Source organism: Artibeus jamaicensis, unplaced genomic scaffold (assembly GCF_021234435.1).
Source record: "Artibeus jamaicensis isolate MK-2021 breed Jamaican fruit bat unplaced genomic scaffold, CSHL_Jam_final scaffold_286, whole genome shotgun sequence".
NCBI lineage: Eukaryota > Metazoa > Chordata > Mammalia > Chiroptera > Phyllostomidae > Artibeus > Artibeus jamaicensis.
In genome coordinates this window covers 5,641,130-5,659,068 of record NW_026522034.1, presented here as the reverse complement: position 1 = coordinate 5,659,068, position 17,939 = coordinate 5,641,130, and the positions used below count along the sequence as shown (strand labels likewise).

Here is a 17,939-nt window from a genome sequence, read left to right as displayed (position 1 = left end):
CACAAGGCGTCAGGGCCAGGAAGGGAAAGGACTCTCGACGTGCTCCAGCAACGTCAAACCCTACTGGCTGAGGGAGCCCCTGGGAGAAGGGAGGTGACCGATCTGGCTCTTCGCCTCCTCTCATCCTCAGTTCAGCTCTAGTGTCGCAAGGGAGACGGCGCCATCCCCATTGTACAAATGAGGAAACTGAGGCCCAGAGAGGCAAAGCATCTTGCTCTTGACGACATAACTGGAAAGTAGTGGAGGTTAAATATAAACTCCAGTCTGGCTGAAAGTGCGCACTCTTTCTACCACAGCACAGGGCTGGGGGAGCACAAGGGCCTTGGCCTTCTGCTGTCTCCTGCGGCTTTCCCAGCTGCGGGGCGGGGCCAGTCCCAGGCTCTCCCCAAAAGCCCCAGTGCAGGGGGATTGGAAGACGCAGGAGGGGGGGTCTCTTGGGCTGAGAGGACTGTGCAGGTGCCCTCTGGGGAGTGGGGTTCCTTAGATCAAGCCCTCTCCCCCCAGCTTTTATCTCCTCTATTCAGAACCATACAAACAGAGCTACTTGTTCAGGAGATGTGGGCTGGCCCAGCCCCCTGCGGGTAGCCAGATCCATCTAGAACAAGGACCCCTCTGGTGCTAACAAGAGCTCCTTCTACCTACGGGGCTCTCAGAAACCCTGGATTCTCCATCCAGTGGGAGCTGGGAGGGCCAAGATCAAGGTTGGCTCCATCACCTGCTCTCAGCAGCCAAGATACTGCCTGCTGCCCAGGTTGCCCTCAGATGCTTAAAGGAGGACCCCAATTCCCTTTCCCCCTGCTCCCTGACCTCCCACCCGGGCCTGAGCTCTCTCAGCACACCGGAAAGGCCTAGCTCCTCATGAAGATGAAATTCAGGAGCAAATGCTCAGGCTGATGCTGCCTCTCCACTTGGGAAGTGGGCTAACGAGGCACCCCTCCCAGCTCTGCCTGGGCCCTGCTTCACTACCCTAACCCTGCCCAAGATGGAGTCCTTTTTGTTCTCATCCCCCAGTACCTCTCTTCCCTGAAGCCTGGCTGGCTCGTACCTGCAGGGAGAGTAGCTCTCTTCCTGCCTGTGTCCACATCCAGTCCACTCAGCTACCTTCCTTTGCTGCATCGCTTGTTTACATGGCCGTCTCCCCACTAGACTGTGTATTCATCTCTTGCCCCAGGACCTCACACGACTTTAGGCATATAGTAAGTGCTCAATAACTGTTTACTGAGTAAACGAATGCTTCCCCATGAAAAGCCGCTCTGTGTTTGTTTGGTAGCAGTAGGGCTTTAGAACACAAACATAAGGCCTGGAGCAAGAGCAACCCACTGGAGTTTGCTTCTGGTTTCCCCCAACCCTCTGGGTGGCCCCTCCTCCCTCTGAGTTTGCTCCTCTTTGACCTGCCGATCTTCAGGGCTGCGGGGAGAATCCGAGAGATCACAGCCCAGTCCTGGGGAAGGAGCCAGTTCTCACAGCCTTACTCATTGAGCCTCACCCCTGCCAGCCCCAGTGAGAGCTGAGTGGGCCCTGAGTCCATCATGTCCCTTGAAGGATGCATAGAGGTGCAGCTCTCCATGGAAAGTAGAGATTGAGCCCCAAACTGCACCTACAAACTGCATACACATCCTGAACAACTGAGTCTTTCCCCTAGACTACAGGCAGGAAGAGCAGCGGGGAGCAGGGCCTTCTCCACACCTGGGCCACACGGAGTCACTGCCTCCCTCACCTCTAGAGCCCAGAGGCACTCCCACAGCACAGGCCCGGCCCTGCTCAGGACACCGCCCTCTCTTCTCCTCCCTCCACCAGAAGTTTGAGGCCAGCGATTGCTGCCCCCTTCCTGGCCTGCAGAGGGAAAATTGTCCCCAGGGAGACAGGTAGAATAAACAGCAGAAATGCTGAAACCCAGGAGCTTTGCTTATAGGAGCATCCAGGATTTCCTAGGAAGCCCAGGCCACATCGTGAGCAGGCAGCTGGATCTGCGGAGAGAGATCTGCCTGTTCCCGGAGCAGCATCTCTTTGAGCTGGCACCCCTGGACCTGGGCACGGACCACTTTTTCTTGGCAGGCCGCTTGGGGCCTGGCCGTTCTCAGACAAGAAGCTGGTCATTCAGGTCTAAAAACAGACTTGCATTCATTAAGGAACAGAGCACCCCTGTGCTCCAGGGGCCACCCTCTGGCGGACCTGTGAGGGGAGGGCTCACAGACAGTCTCCGTGGCTCAGACACCCCCACTTGAGGCTGCCAGGCAGTGGGGCTACTCTTGGGACAAGTCAGCTCTGTCCGTTCATGGATACCATCCAGCACACCCCGCTCCACCTACCATACGCCCTTAGAATCATCCTGACCTTGCGGACCCACCAGGCTCTTCACAGGGCTCAGGCAGATGGGAGGGGTCTCAGGGCCTGGAAGAGTCTGAGTGTGGGGACCAGAAGACAGGAGGTGGGCCCGGAAGGGGCTCCCACTGCTGAGGGGCCTCGGGGAAGCTACTCTCTCTTTCTGGGCCACAGTTACTCCTCCGTAACGAGGCAAGAAGCTCTCAGCCCAGGAGGGAAAGTAAACGCCCAAGGGAAAAACAAGCCAGAGCCCAGCACTGGGTGCACTGCAGATGGCCACTGGTCCTTCGTGGTGAGGAAAAGCCCAATCCTGCAAGAGACTGGCAGGAGCACAGTCCTCCAGGGCTGCCAGCCTCTCTCCCTTCCTCCTACAAACACCACCTGAAGGCCTGCTATTTGCTCAGCTCTGTGTAAGTGTTGTGTGCACTGAGGGAGACAGGGCAAGCTACTATCCCCGAAACGCCTGGTGGGAAAGGCAGACATGAAACAAATATTTATACAAATCAATACATAAGTACAGCTGTGGAATATATTCTGTGAAGGAAGAGCACAACGTCCTAGGAGGACCTCTATCAGGGAGTCCTCAGTCAGCCGTGGAGAGCTGGGAAGACTTTTTGAAGCAGCAGCTGCATTTGAGCTGATAACCAATGACTGCTAATCAGATGGGGTTGGGGGTTGCTGGAGAAAGTTGGAGAAGGGTCATTGTAGAGAGACTGGGATGTGCAAAGGTCCTGTGGCCAGAGGTGTGTAGCATGTATGAGGAACACAAACAGAGCCTTTGTGTCTGGAGGGTAGAAATGAACAGGAAAGCAGTGAGCAGTGAGGCTGGAGCGGTCAGCAGGGTTAAATCATGCAGGGTCCTGGCACCAGTAAGGGTTTTCATCATTCTCTTAAAAGCAACGGGGAATCGATGAAGGGAATTAAACAAAGAAATACACTATCAACTTTGCACGCTAAAGAGAGGACTCTGAGGGCTTGCTGCCGTGGCAGGCGTGCTGAAGTTGGAACCGTACAAAGGAGATTCACTCGGCCCCCCACGTGTGAAAAGATTCACACGTACAAAGGAGATTCATACGCAAGGATGACATGTGTATTTGTGAAGCGTTCCATGTTTTTTTCTTCTTAATCTTTTGCAATGTATTTTTTATCTTAGATATTTTATTTTTTTTATCTGTAAACATGTCATTAAAAAAATCTTTCATACACTGTTGGTGGGATTGCAAATTGCTGCAGCCACTATGGAAAGTGGTATGGAGGTTCTTCAAAAAAATTAAAAGCAGAATTCTATGACCCAGAATTTCTGTCTCTGGCTATCTACCTGAAGAAAATAAGAGATGTTAACTCCAAGGGACACATGTTCATCGCAGCATTGTTTACAATAGCTAAGATTTGGAAGCAGCCTAAATGTTTATTGATGGATGAATGTGTAAATTAGGTGAGGTATATATACACAGTGGAATATTACTCAGCCAACAGTCTTACATTTTTGACAACATGGATGGACCTTTAGAGGGTATGATGCTAAGTGAAGTAAGTCAGGCAGAGGAGGACAAATACCATATGACGCCACTTACATGTGGAACCTAAACAAGTGCACAAACAGAACAGACACGGACTCACAGATGCAGAGAGAAAACCTGATGGTGGCCAGAGGGAAGGGGGTGAGTGGGAAGGGTGAAAAAGGTGAAGGGGTGTAAAGAGGTGCACAAATCCAGCCATAATATAAATAAGTCACAGAGATATACTGTACAGAACAGAGAATATAATCAATAATATTGTAATAACCTTGTATGGTATCAGATGGTTACTAGGCTTACTGTGATCACTTTGTTAGGTATGTAAGTGTTGAATAACTATATTACACACCTGAAAGTAACATAATATTGTATGTTAAATGTATTTTAATAGTAAAATGGAAAGAAATTAAAATTTTAAGAGAGATGACTGATACATAGATGTGCTTCACAGTTAATCGGAGGAGGCGGGGCAGAGGGTGGATACTGACCAAACGGGGCCAACCTCACGTTGGTGCTTATCGGACCTGGCTGACGGGCACGTCGGGGGCCACCCTACTACTGGCTCCTCCCCTGTGTGTTCAAAATCTTCCACGAGGGCAGATTGGTTAGGAGACTATATTCCAGCAGAGAAATAATGTCCCAGACTTGGTGGCAGTGATGATGGAGGGCCAGAGATGGATTCAGGAGATATGTTTCCAAGTGGAACCACCCTCACTTGGTGATCAATTCATTAGATATGGGGTGTAAGGGGAAAAAAATCAAATGTGACAGTTGATTTTTGGTTCAATCGAGTATGATGCTGCTCCGTATTGCTGAGACAAAAACAGGGGGGAATGTTTTTGTGTTAGAAACAGAACATCTTCGAAGGCAACAATGGTGAGTTCAGTCTGGAACTTGTGTGAGAAGCATTGAAGGGACGGCGTCAGGCCCTATCTGGCCGAGAAGCTCAGGAGAAGGGTCCAGGTGGAGGGACTCCTTTCGGGAGTTGTTTGTTCGCCCCTGGCGGCGCAGGAGCGGAAAGACGCCCCGGGGAGAGCGTGTCCCTAAAGAAGGGAAGCTACCGACAGAGGTGCCAAGACCCAGTCCATGAGGGAAAAAACAGTTTTTCAGCAAAGGCGCTGGGACATCTGGATAGGCATGGGAAAAGAATTCGGTTGGACCCTATCTCTCACCACATACAAAATTTTTTTTTAAAATGTCAGAGGAAGAAAACATAGGTGTAAATCTTTGTGACCGTCGATTAGACAATGGTCTCTTAAGATACATCAAAACCACAAAAGAAACAAGAAAAAGTAGATCAATTAAACTTCATCAAACTTAGAAACTCCTGCTGCTGCTGCTGCCGTCTTCAAGAAAGCGAAAAGAAAACCCCACGGACTGGAGAGAACAACTGCAGATCAGATATCTAATAAGAGACTAGTGTCCAGAATACACAAAGCACTCTCACAACCTTGAAGATAATTATGCTGAGTGAAGGAAGCCTGCGGCAAAAAGACAGACACCGTGGGAGCCCACCCACAGGAAGTCTCTGGACAAGTCACGCTCAGAGAGACAGAAAGTAGAATTCGGCTGCCAGGGGCTGGGGGAGGGGAACATGAGGAATTGTTGAAAGGGTATAGAGTTTCAGTTTCGCAAGATGAAAAATTCTGGAAATGGAGTTCGCAACGATATAAATATACTTGGCACTGCTGCAACCGCACCAATGAACACAGAGATGGTTAACATGGTGGTTTTTATGTTACACGTTCTTCTTAACCACAATTTAAAACTTCTTTTAAAAAGGGACCCTTAAAACTGAACAATAAAAAGACAAATAACCCAACTAAAATGGACAAATGTTTGAATAAACAAACATTTTTCTAAAGAATATATCAAAGACCAATCGGTGCATGAAAAGATGCTCAACATCATTAGTCATGGGGGAAATGCGAATCAAAACCAGGAGGAGCTACGGTCACTAGGAGACCGTGATTGATACCAGGTCCTGGTGAGGGTGTGGAGAAACTGGAGCCCTCAGACCCCGCTGGTGCAAGTGCTTTGCAGAACAGTGCAGTGGTGCCTCAAATGGCTATACACAGGGTTCGCGTGTGGCCCTGCGGTTCCACTCCCAGGTGTACTCTCAGCCCTCCAAGAGGACTGAATACATGTCCACGTAAAGTTCTATACAAGGATGCTCATAGCATTATAATGATTATTATCATAATAGCCCCAAAACGCAGACCCTGATATCCATCAACTGATGAACGGATAAAGGAAATGTGGTATAGCCATACAGTGGAATATTATTCGGCCGTTAAAAAACATAAGTACTGATATCTGCTACAATATGAATGAACCTTAAAAACATTACACTAAGTGAAAGAAGCTAGTCACAAAATACCACACATTTTGTGATCCCAGGTACAGGAAACACCCAGAATTGGCAAACATAGATAGAGAAAAAATAGATTAGTAATTGCCAGGGGCTGAGGGAGGGGCACCTAGGAAGTGACAGGTGGACACAGGATTTCGTTCAGGGTGATGAAACTGTTCAGGACTTAGTGATAATGGTTGTACAACTTTGTGACTGTACCAAAAGCCACTGCATTGTACATTTTAAAAGGGTGAATTTTATGGTATGTGAATTGTGAAGTTGTCCTTCACTATACACAGGGGGGTTGGTTCCAGCACCTCCCCCCTCAATCCTGTGGATTACAGGATGCTCAAGTCCCTTATGAAATGGTGGTTGTACTGCCTATCCCCCATATCGTCATGTGGGCTACAGCGGGGTTCGCCTACATATAATCACTTCGCTCGTGGGGATTCAGTGTGGAATTTTCTGGGATTTCCTCCCACCCCCAAATATATTTCGACCCCTGGTTGATTGAATCCAGGGATGCGAAACCGGAGGATATACCCACGGCCAACAGTGTCTGAGGAGGGGGGTAGAGAGAGAAGTCTGGGACCTCAAGAAGCGCAACACTTACAGGCTGTGAGGGGAAAAGGAGTCCCTCAAGGAGCTTAGGAGAGAGGGGCCCAAGAGGTAGAAGAAATATCAGGTGTACAGGCGGTTGTGAAATCCCAAGGAGTGTTTCAAAAAGGAGGAATGGGAAGGCAGTGCAGTCGCCCGAGGTCCAGGACGAGGAGACCTAAAGGCCGTCATAATCCGGACTGGGCGCTAAAGGCCCCGCCACCCTGTCCGCTTCCCCACCCGCGACTGCATCCCAGGGATGCACGGTGAGGCCGAGCCTGCGACCACGGGTGACGGTGCTGCTGAGCACAGCTGAAAATTCGGGTCAGCAGCTCAGCACCACCCCACCCCTGCATTTGGCTTTCCTCCCAGCGAAACCACGGCGACCCCTCCCCTGGGGCAGGAGAAGGAGAAGCCATGGTCTGTGCCCCCCTGATTCCCTGAGGGGCATGTTTGGGGTCCGGAGGGAGAAGGCACTGTTCTTGGCCCTCAGCCCCACTGCCCGGCCCACCCTTCCCCAGCCATCCGCCCTGCACTAATCCACCCTCAGGCCGACTAGCCCTCAAACCACAAGTCCATTTTCTGCGCCAAGAGGGCAGCCGCGCCCAGAATTCCAGCGCGGCACTTCGCGGGACGCCCAAGATCCCTCCCGCTCCGCCGCTGAGGCTCAGGGCTGCTCAGGCATGAGAGTAAAAGCTGGGGCAGCCTGGGGGCGCTGTGGAGGGCGCGTCTGCTCGCCGGTACCTCCTGACCTCCCTGCAAAGGGAGGCCGCGCCCCATCCGGGAACCGCTCCCCGGTGGGTGCCCAGCACCAAACCTGGCAGCGGGCCGGATTTGAGGCGCCCCAAGCAGGCCCAGCTCCGCGCCCTGCAGCGGGCTCCGGCCAGCTCTGCTGCCCGAAGCAGTGCTCTGGCTAATGGTTCAGATTCCTGACCGACGACCTATACTAGTTTTAAGGAGCTTGCTGAGACCTTTTCCTGCGGCAAGGACCCTGTTGTCTAAATGATGAAACCCCCTAGGAATGCCTGCTCTCGTCACCGCTATTCAACATTGTTCTGGAGGCTCTAGCCTTTGCACAAGGACCAGAAAAAGGAAAGGTTTATATACTAAAAAGACACTTATTATTTGAAAGATGGTATGATAAACTACCTGGAGGACATATAATTAATCAATTGAAAAACCGTAAGAAAGGACGTGGTCCGGATAGTTTTATATTTATTTGGGCACTGGTCTAGGCAAAGTTTTGATTGGAACAGAAACATAATGAACTGTTATGGAGTTAATTATTACTTGGTACAGACAAGGTCAATATAAAAATCAGTAGTTTCTCTGTAAACCTTCAATAAACAGTTGTAAAGTATATTTTGGGGAATGACACATTTGAGGTACCCAAGAATAAACATTAAAAATGTAAAAATATATGAGAAGAAAACCACACAGACATTTAAAAATGACATGAAAGGAGGCTTGGATAAACGGAGAGATAAACTCTGTTCTTGAGTGGGAAGATCTAACATTTTACAGCAGCAAATGTATCCCCAATATTTTTAATCCTCACCCGAGGACATGCTGACTGATTTTCGAGAGAAGGGAAGGCAGGGAGAGAGCGGGAGAGAAACGTCCACGTGAGAGACAAACAGGCCTTTCATGGGCGACCCGACAGGGAACCAAACCGCAGCCTCTGAGCTTCTGGTTTGCTTTGTGGGAAGACACCCCACCAACCGAGCCACACCAGCCAGGGCTCATTTCTGCCAAATTAAATGGGAGAGTTTTGCCCTACCAGATGTCAGAACAAACGACAAAGCTAGGTCAACTAAAATAACACAGTATGCACTGATTTAGGAAAGATTAATAGAGCCATAGCCCCGGCCAGCGTGGCTCACTTGGCTGGAGCTGAAGACTAATTTTAGGGGGAGTTCCTGTCAGGGCACACACCTGGGCTGTGGGTTTGGTCCCCTTGTGGGTGCCTGTGCTCCCTGGTACCATTCGGTGCTTGGGTGAGGATAAAAAAATTATATGTATATGTGTATAAAATAAGTCATGTACATAACATATATACTATATATGAAATATATATATATATATATAATTATAAAGCAGGGGAGAGAGAATGTAAGTCCAGGATAAGATCAATAGGTATCTGAGAATTTAGTATATATAATTAAGAAAATATTTCAAATAAGTAGGAAAAGAATCGATTGTCCAATCCATGGTAATGGCTACCTCACATCATTCACAAAAATAAATGCCAGGTAGGGTAAATATCCAAATAGTTTCTAAATCCATAAAAACATAAAATAAAATGGAGGACATTATTAAAATACCAGGAAAAGTCTAAGCAAACTATAAAACTCAGAACAGAAAAAAATCAATCACATAAAAATTAAAAACCTTTGTACATCAAAATTTAAACTGATGAAGAACTAGTATTTTTGAACATATAATGAGCTCATCCAAGTCAATAAGAAAAAGGTAAACAATCTAGTAGAAAAGTGAATAAAGAATATAAACATTCCAGTCATAAAAGAAGTCCCTTACCTATCTTGTTCATAAACCTTTTAAAAAAATTATAGTGCTCAACATTACCAAAAATGTGGAAATAAGCATTCTTCATACCCCATGACGAGATTGAAAACTGAGTTAACTGTTCTGACATGTTTCAAATGCCTTAAGAAATACAAATCTTTTGACTCGACAACTCAATTTCACAGAACTTGATATTAAAAAATGAATGGAGAAGTAGCCAAATACGTATATTCATATGGTTAACAATTATGGGAGAAATGGAAATACCAAAGTAATATTTTATCAACATACTGAATTCCTATGCAATGGACTCAAAGGATGGAGTACAGCTGTATGTACTATTATGGAAGAAAGTCCAAAATGTGTTCTTTAGTGAAAAGGAGGTACGAATTAGTAAGTAACATATAATCTATTGATAAGATTAAAAAATCTTTACTTAAGGATGTATCTCAAACAACAGTGATTATATCTTAGAATTAAGGGGTGATTTTCACTCTAAAATTTTTGTTTTGTTTAAATTTATATAGTAGGCATGCAATCCTAAAAACAGCAAAAAAAAAATACTTAAAAATAACATAAAATAAACATCTTTTTTTTACTTATTAAATTCCAAAGGCTTAAAAGTTTAATAGTATAGCCCTGGCTGGTGTGGCTCAGTGGATTGAACGTGGGCCTGTGAGCCAAAAAACCATGGTTCGATTCCCAGTCAGGGCACATGCCTGAGTTGCAGGCCAGTTCCCAGCAGGGGGATGTGCAAGAGGCAACCATACATTGATATTTCTCTCCCTCTCTCCTTCCCTTCCCCTCTAAAGACAAAAAAATTAAAATAAAATAAAAAGTTTAATAGTATCCACTGCTAGTCAACATGTTGCTAAATGAGCAGCCTCACATGCTGCTGGGAGCAGGACAGGCACACCCCGCATGTGGATGCCCCTCAGACTCATCAATTTCACGTCTGACAGTTTATTCTTAGAAACTAATTGGACACAAATTTAAATGCATAAGAGCGTTCACTGAAGTGTAGTTAGAAGAGAAGAAACCATAGGGCATGAACAAATTATGGTTTATTCATAGGATGAAAGGCTATGTAACTATTAAAATATTTATCCAGTTATTTATTAAAACTTATTTATTAAAAAAAAGTCTGTTAACACGGACAGATAGCTTTCTGTAACGCTGGAAAAGGTGTTATACAGAACAGCATGCATAATAAAATGTATATGGAAAGGATCCTCACCAAAATTCTAACAATATTTTTCCCTTAGTTGGGATTGTAGGTGCTTTTTTTAAAAAATTTTCTTCTATTTACTTTTTCATATACTTTGCTTTAATTTTAATGACTACAACAAACAAACTATTTTCATTTGGAGAAAAGAATTCAAAGGAAGAGGGAGAAGGACACAGCAAGGAATAAAACCCCGAACTAACGCCTTGTCCCCTGGGGCACAACAGTATTCACCAGCACGACCCTCTGAAGTTCCAAATTCCTAACACCCCATTCTTCTTACATGGAAACCCTCAGCATCCAACAGGAAAAGAAACCTTGATTTTAAAAATGAACTTTGCCAAATCCTCACATGTAATAAAAACTGCACAAAACTACACACACACACACACACACACACACACACGTGCATGGAAAGGTGGTGAAATCTGAGCAATGTCGATGAATTACATCAATGTCAATTTTCTGGTTGTGCTAATTGTACTATTGTCATGCAGGATGTCACCCCTGGGAGAAATTGAGTGAAATGTACATGGGATCTCTGCATTATTTTATACAATTGCATGTGAATCCACCATTATCTCCAAATAAAGAGTGTATTTGTATGGGCTAATGGGAGTAAAAGAAAACTGTACTTGAACAACAATTAAAATAAAAAATGTTAAAATAAACACCTTACCTAATTAAAAAAAACAGTGTATATTTTTTAAAAATGAACTTTGCACCTTGAAAAGGAAAACAGATCAGGCTCTTCCTACAGCCAGGGCTAAATTATCAGAGTCCTGGTCTCAGATTCTCAAAGCTAGAGGTACTGCAGGGGACCTAACTTTTGGTGGCCAGACCATTACACAGCCTGAGAACCTTTAGGTGGGCCAGATGTAACTGTAGAGATGAAGAAAGGGAGGCTTGGACCAGCAGTCGCTCAGCATTAATTTGTGGAGCAAGGATGTGTGACCAGGTCCTTCTGATGCCCGAGCTTTTCCTGAATTATTCCACAATGACTACATCTGAGAATGAATAAAGGAAAAGAAAAAAGAACTTGTCCACTGTTATCCACATCAAGGAACTTGGTATAAGGAAATAAATATTCGAGTGGGTGAAAAAAAAAGGTAGATTTGTAACTGGGCGTGCATAATTTCAAAGTATGTGCCTACATGTGAATATCACCCATCACGTATATCGCTGTAGCCTGATTGTTACAAAATTCTTTCCAACACCCAGATGGACTGTACTCTACTGATCTTTCACCAGGAACAAATCTTTGTCATCATGTTCCTTCCTTAATAAAATTGGATCCCCACTGTTGCTGTGACCAGTGCAGAGTCTGGTCTGTGGCCACTCAGAGCCTCTCTTCTCCTGGATCTGATACTGGAAGACCCTACAGCCTAGTTTTCCCAAGTCCTCCTCCACTTTCATGCCCCACAGCTGACAGTCTAATAGACCCCAGAGTTCAGGCAAAGGGTCAGGGTGGGTCAGCGGACTCCTGAAATGATGGCAAAACTGTTGTGTCTGAGCAAAGAGGCATGCCTCTGGAAAGAGAGAATTTCACTTGTATGCGATTTTTAATGCAGCCTATGACTCCCCAAATGATAGGAAATACAACTTCAATTTGATCGGCAACAAAATGGATTTAGAATATAAACTCCAAAACTGATTACCATAAAAAATAAGTATTCAGCTAGTAATAAACACCCTTGGTGCTTAGATTATGGTCTCTAAATACCATTTCCTACTAAAAGGAATCTACACTCCTTGGAGAAATGGCTGACTCCAGATTTGGGTAGGAAATGCACAAATGAGCATGAAATATCTAATCACACAAGGAAGCCGGCAAAGACTCGGTCATGGCACAAGGACTCAGGAGCCTTTGGAAATGGCAGAAGCTGGGGCAATTTGCATGTCAGTAAGAATGATGTCTAAGATGGACTGAGACACCTCAACTCAGTTTAAATCCACAAGGTTATAATAATTTAAAAATTAGTCACCTTTAGCAAGTACTAGGGACTCATTTCATTATTTTGAAAAATTGTTAATAAAAATAAAGAGTTAAATTTTGCCTTTCTAGTACTAGCTATACCTCAGGGTAACCAAATAAAGAGGAAACACTTCTTTTTATGGATAGATTCAAGCTAATAAATGATGAAAGAGTGACAGAATTAGAGCAATACCATTTTACAATCTCTAATGAATAATGGGTCTGAATGAAATAATCATCAATGGCCGCTAACATCATTCAAATAGAAACAGCCAGATGTGCTTCCTCAAGAGCTTAACACCTCTTGCATCTGAGCAACTTCTAGATCCAACTCTCTATTTATAAAAAATACAGGAGTCAGCCCTGACTGGTGTAGCTCAGTGCGTTGAGCGCAGGCCTGCGAACCAAAGAATCGCAGTTCGATTCCCAGTCAGGGTACATGCCTGGGTTGCAGGCCAGTTCCCAGCAGGGGATGCATGAGAAGCAACCATACATTGATGTTTCTTTCCCTTTCTCCTTCCCTTCCCCTCTAAAGATAAATAAATAAAATCTTTTAAAAAATACAGGAGTCAGAGGAATATTTTAAACAACACCAACAAACTGGGAAATAGTATAGGACAAATAATACTGTTTCTTCAACAAAGAAATTGTAACAACAAAGAAACGGAAGGGAACCTACAGCTTACAAAAGACGACAGAGAAATAGACATAGACATGTGATGTGCCGACCACTTGTAAGTCCTCACTGGTATCCTTACTGAAATAAATAAGTGGTACAAAAACATTTATGAGTTGGTGGGGGAACTTTAAATGATAACTAGATATGTGATGATTTTAAGGAGTTACTGTTATTTTTTTAGGTGTGAAAATGCTATTGGAGTTTTAATTTAAATAATATAAGCATTTTCCGCCTGTAATCAAGGAAGCCCTATATGCATATCAATTCTGAGGTATTGTGACTAGGTTATTTTAAAATAACATTCTGAGCAGACCTTCAAAATTCAAACTTCAAAACTTATTTTAAAATAGCATTTTGCGTGGCCCTGGTGATCATGGGCAAATTTCAAGGAATTTGATTCATGTTAAAGCATATCAGAAATATTTCATTTTTTTCTATAGAAGAGAGAGGAAACCAGTCTTGCTGCCCGTCACGGCGGCGGGCTCACCCGGACCATCCACACTGCTGCTCTGACCGTAAGTCAGATAAAACACAGGGACACTGACAAAATGAGATGCCGGCAGGACTCTGACAATCATTGAATATCACTGTCCTGTCATGTCAACACATCAGGAGGAAAAGCAATTCATGTTTGATCAGAACTAGTTCTTTACATGCTTTTTATTTCATATTAAAAAAAAAAACCACAGTGGCTGCCAAAAGCAAATGTCTATTTAAAAAATTAACGATGTGATTTTGTGGTGTAGTTTAAACCTGAGGGAAACACTGATTTAGGACAAGGACTTGGATTAACCATCACAAGCTGTTAAAACACTCCAGTCCTAAATTACGAGACCAGAGCATCTCCAGACCAATAAAAAGGTGCAGTTGTGCTGGGGAGGGAGGAGGGACACGTTTGCCCTGCGGGGGCTTAGTTTCCTCCTTCTGGGATCCACTCAGTAACAGGCAGTTCCTCCCTGGGGAGGCACTTCCTTCTGAATCACACAGAAAGCTCCAGGTCCAGGGGCTTCTGTGCCCTCCCCTTCTCCTTTTCCTACCTTAGTAAACAGCTGAGGAATTAATCAAAGCTTCAAAGGTTGGTGATAACAGGCGGTGACAGATCCATGCCCTGCAGCCCAGGTGAAGAGCAGCATCGTGGCCAAGATGGACCTCACGCCAAAGAACGATTTTCACTTCTCAGAAAAGAGCAAAACAAGTGATTTTCTGGTGTCCCGGATGCAGACACTGGACACCGAAGTGGAGTGCTGCACTGTTCTCAAATGCATGGGCTTTCTATAGGTAGTCATAGCAAAGAGGAAATAATGTGAAGAAATCAAATGCCTTCGGAAATTGAGGAGAAATGTGCTAGGCAGCAGAATCACTGGATGACTACATGGAGAAGGGCTTTAGGGGGTCTACAGTCCAATCGCCTCACTGGCAGGTAGAGGGACACCCTTTACGCCCCTCCCTGCAACCATGAAAGTCTGTGCTCTGAAAGGAGCTGGACTTCGGAGCTGGCTGGAGGTGTACGTGGGGCAAAGCAGGCCCAGAGAGAAGACCTGCCTCGTCTTCAAGTCACAGCAAAACAGGAACAGCATTTGGCTGAGAACTCCTGATTCCCTGAACAAGGCTCTTCACATTGCTCTGATAAATATGGTATGTATGTAGCATTCAAGGACCAAAGCCACAGCTTCACCAGGTTAAGGACTGGGAGGAACCACCAGAGCAGGTGGGCAGAAAAGCTGCAGAGAGGCTGGCTGCCATAAAGCCATACCTAGTACTGCCCACCTCAGCCTCGGGGGGCATCCCAGGTGGATGAATAGGCACCCAGGTCTCTCTGGCCTGCATTAAGACTTTGAGGACTTGCCTAAACTAATTTTTTTTTTTTTTTAATTTGAAAGCAACTAGTAGCAACTAGTAACAACAAGACATAGATAGGGCCTGGGCTTTCCCCTCTAGGATATTCAGAACGTTCTCTCAAAGGTAAGTCAGGAAGGAGAGCTTTGATTTGTCTCCAGCGGAAACTGCCCTGGAAGCTCAGTGCCAGCCTCTGTCAGCTGCACCCTGCAGACTGCCCATTTGCTCCAGAGATGCTCACTGCTTCACTGGCCTGGTCAAACTGCAGCCTCACATCTGAGTGTGTCTGCCAGCATGGACTGGACTGGACTCCAGCCAGTGTGATCAGAGGACTGTGGAGGGGCATACTGACCCCCACCCCACTGCAGAGAGGGAGGAACACCCTCTATCCACCTCTCCTGGCAACTCCAGAAGTCTTTGCTCTGAAAAGAGCTGAACCTCAGAGCCAGCTGGAGGTATACATGGCGCAAAGACGTCACAGATGGTCAGGGTACTCTTTCTCTAGGAGCCCAATCCCTACAACGACGCCCCCTTTAAACAATTACGGGGTAGGGGCGGCTGGGTAGGGCCCCACCAGCCTCTTTGAGGACAGGACAGAGGGAGCCCTGAAGCATTCCCACAGCTCCAAATACCTGTGTGGCGTGGGCACAGGACTCACATCCATGCCTTCTGTCTCAGTGCTAGAGGGCTAGGGTTTCCAGGCTGCCCCCCCCAACCCCGGGGCCCCAGAGCTCAGACTGTGGTGCCTGGGACCTGAACAAGCCTCATCCACTGGCTCTGCCTTCCTCCAAATAATCCCATCCCCCAAGGGGCAGAGGCCACAATTCTCAATATCATCTGAAATACCACCTGCCCCCTTCCCCTGCCTCCTTGCCCCTTCCCCCGCTGCAAGAACTTTTCTTCCTCCCAGAGAGACTTTGGATCAGATCTGGAGGCTGAGAGACCGGCCCCAGCCCGCCCGACCAGGATGGGCCCGACGCGCGGGTGCGGCCCAGTCATGCCACTACAGCTCCGGTTTGCCTCCTGGGCATCCGCAGGGCACTACAATCGCACACCTGGCTGGGAAGGCAGACAGGCTGACACCCCCACCAAGGGGGCGGCAGGGAAGCACCAGCCTTCGGGTGGGGAGCACTCAGGGCTGGGGGTCGACATGGCTGGGGAATGAGTGAATGAATGGGTGCGTGTATGAATGAATAGTGATGATGGCAGAGGGTGGTGGTGGTGGTGGACTACGGGGGGAGTCCCAAAGGGGGTGCCCTCCGCAGCCCTGATGCTGCCCCGAGGTCCCTCATCCCGACGTCCCGACACCTCTCGCTGAGCGCAGACAAGCCCAACAACGTGCGCCCTGGCATGAACACCCAGCAGCCCGAGAAGCACCAGGGTGGGCGCGGGGAAGTTCTGGAGCCGAGCCTGCGCTCTGGTGGCCGGGAAGTGCCTGCCCTCTGGGCAGAAGGCACCCAGCACGGCGGCTCCCGCCCGGCCTCTCGCAGCAGCCTCGGGGCCCCGAGCCCAGGGTGAGGGTTGCAGCCCCTTACCTGCCGGCCTCCGCAGCCTCAACCCTGCTCAGAGCAGTCATCACGGCGCCTCCAGCAAGCGCCCCGAGGACCGAGCTGCCTGACCCGGCTGGCCCGACCCCCGCCCGCCAGAGGGCCTGCCTCCTCCCGCCCATTGGCTGCCATTAACGGGACGAGCCCTGCCCACTGGCTGGTCCTTCCCCTCTCCAGACTCCAGCGCCGCAAGGATCCTACGACTCCTTGGGTTTGTACCTCTCACCCTTCACAGCGAGGGCCTTGGGTTGGCCCCACGTTCTTCCTCTCCAGCCCTCCCAGTCTCGGCTCTGGTTCCAGCCCTCCTCCAAACCCTCCCAGCACTGAACTCCAGGGTAGCTTTCAACTTCTTTCCACACCAGAGGCATGTTGAACATGACAGTCGACAAACATGGAGCTAGAATGCTTCCATGCACTTCCCCCAGAATTGGAAACTTCAGTGTTGCCCAGGCGAAACGCTGTTCAAGGAGCCTGGGAAAGAATGAAAGTGCCCCGACGAAGAGTGGGGGAAGCCTGTGGAAGCAGAAGGGCTGATTGGTGGTGCTGGCGGGGTGCCAACGAACTGGGCCCTAAGACTGGGCTCACACTCAGATCTCCCCAACTCTTCTGGCCTAGCGGCCCCTTCCGAGTATCCCCACCCACCAAACTCACAAGGTAGGTCAGGCGAGGGGGAAGGTCCACGTCAGATTCATTTCTACTCCCCAAACTCTCCCTGACCCAGCTGCGCCATGGAGGGAGGGCATAGCAAACAGAAGGGGCGCAGACCAGGTCTGAGATTGTGCTGGGAACTGGGAGCAGAAGCCGGTCTCAGGAGCCAGGTCTCACCCTACAGCTCCCACCAGGGGCCTCTACTGCCTGAAGGCCTAAGAGAGCAGGGTAAGGGCCACTTCACTCCCAGTTTGCCCATCAGAGCAGGAGAGGGTCCCTTGTCACTGTCCTCTCATCTTTGGTTCAAGCAAGCCATTAAAATGTCCAGCTGCAAGGTGTTTTGTTTATTTTAGAGAGGAAGAGACACATCAGTGTGTGGTTGGCTCTTGTGCACCGCCCCCCACCTCAGGTATGTGCCATGACTGGGAATCAAACCAGTGACCCTTTGGTTTGCAGGCAGGTACTCACTCCACTGAGCTAAACCAGCCAGGGCATCAGCTGCAGCTTTTACACAGCCAGCACCCCTTCCCAGAGTCCTGAAGCGAGTAACCTATGCGAGAGTCAGCTGCTGCTTCCCTGCACTTCTGCACTGTGGAGACGGACAGGACAACAGGTGGCCTGAGCTGTTTGGGAGCCTCCAACAGGAGCCTGAGGCCCATGCCATTCTCACCCTATTCAGAGGGCAGGGACCAGCCCCCACCCCCATCAGAAAAG

At 47.7% G+C, this 17,939-nt stretch overlaps 1 protein-coding gene across 1 annotated transcript in view; it reads right to left on the bottom strand.

Annotated features, from left to right (window-relative positions):
- Positions 1-16,945, bottom strand: part of GRAMD2A (GRAM domain containing 2A) — a 37,740-nt gene extending 20,795 nt beyond the window's left edge. The window contains 3 exon segments of the mRNA XM_053656805.1: positions 16,566-16,657; positions 16,659-16,783; positions 16,891-16,945. Of these exon segments, the coding sequence (XP_053512780.1) occupies positions 16,566-16,657; positions 16,659-16,783; positions 16,891-16,945 (272 nt within the window).
- Positions 16,946-17,939: the final 994 nt, after the last annotated feature.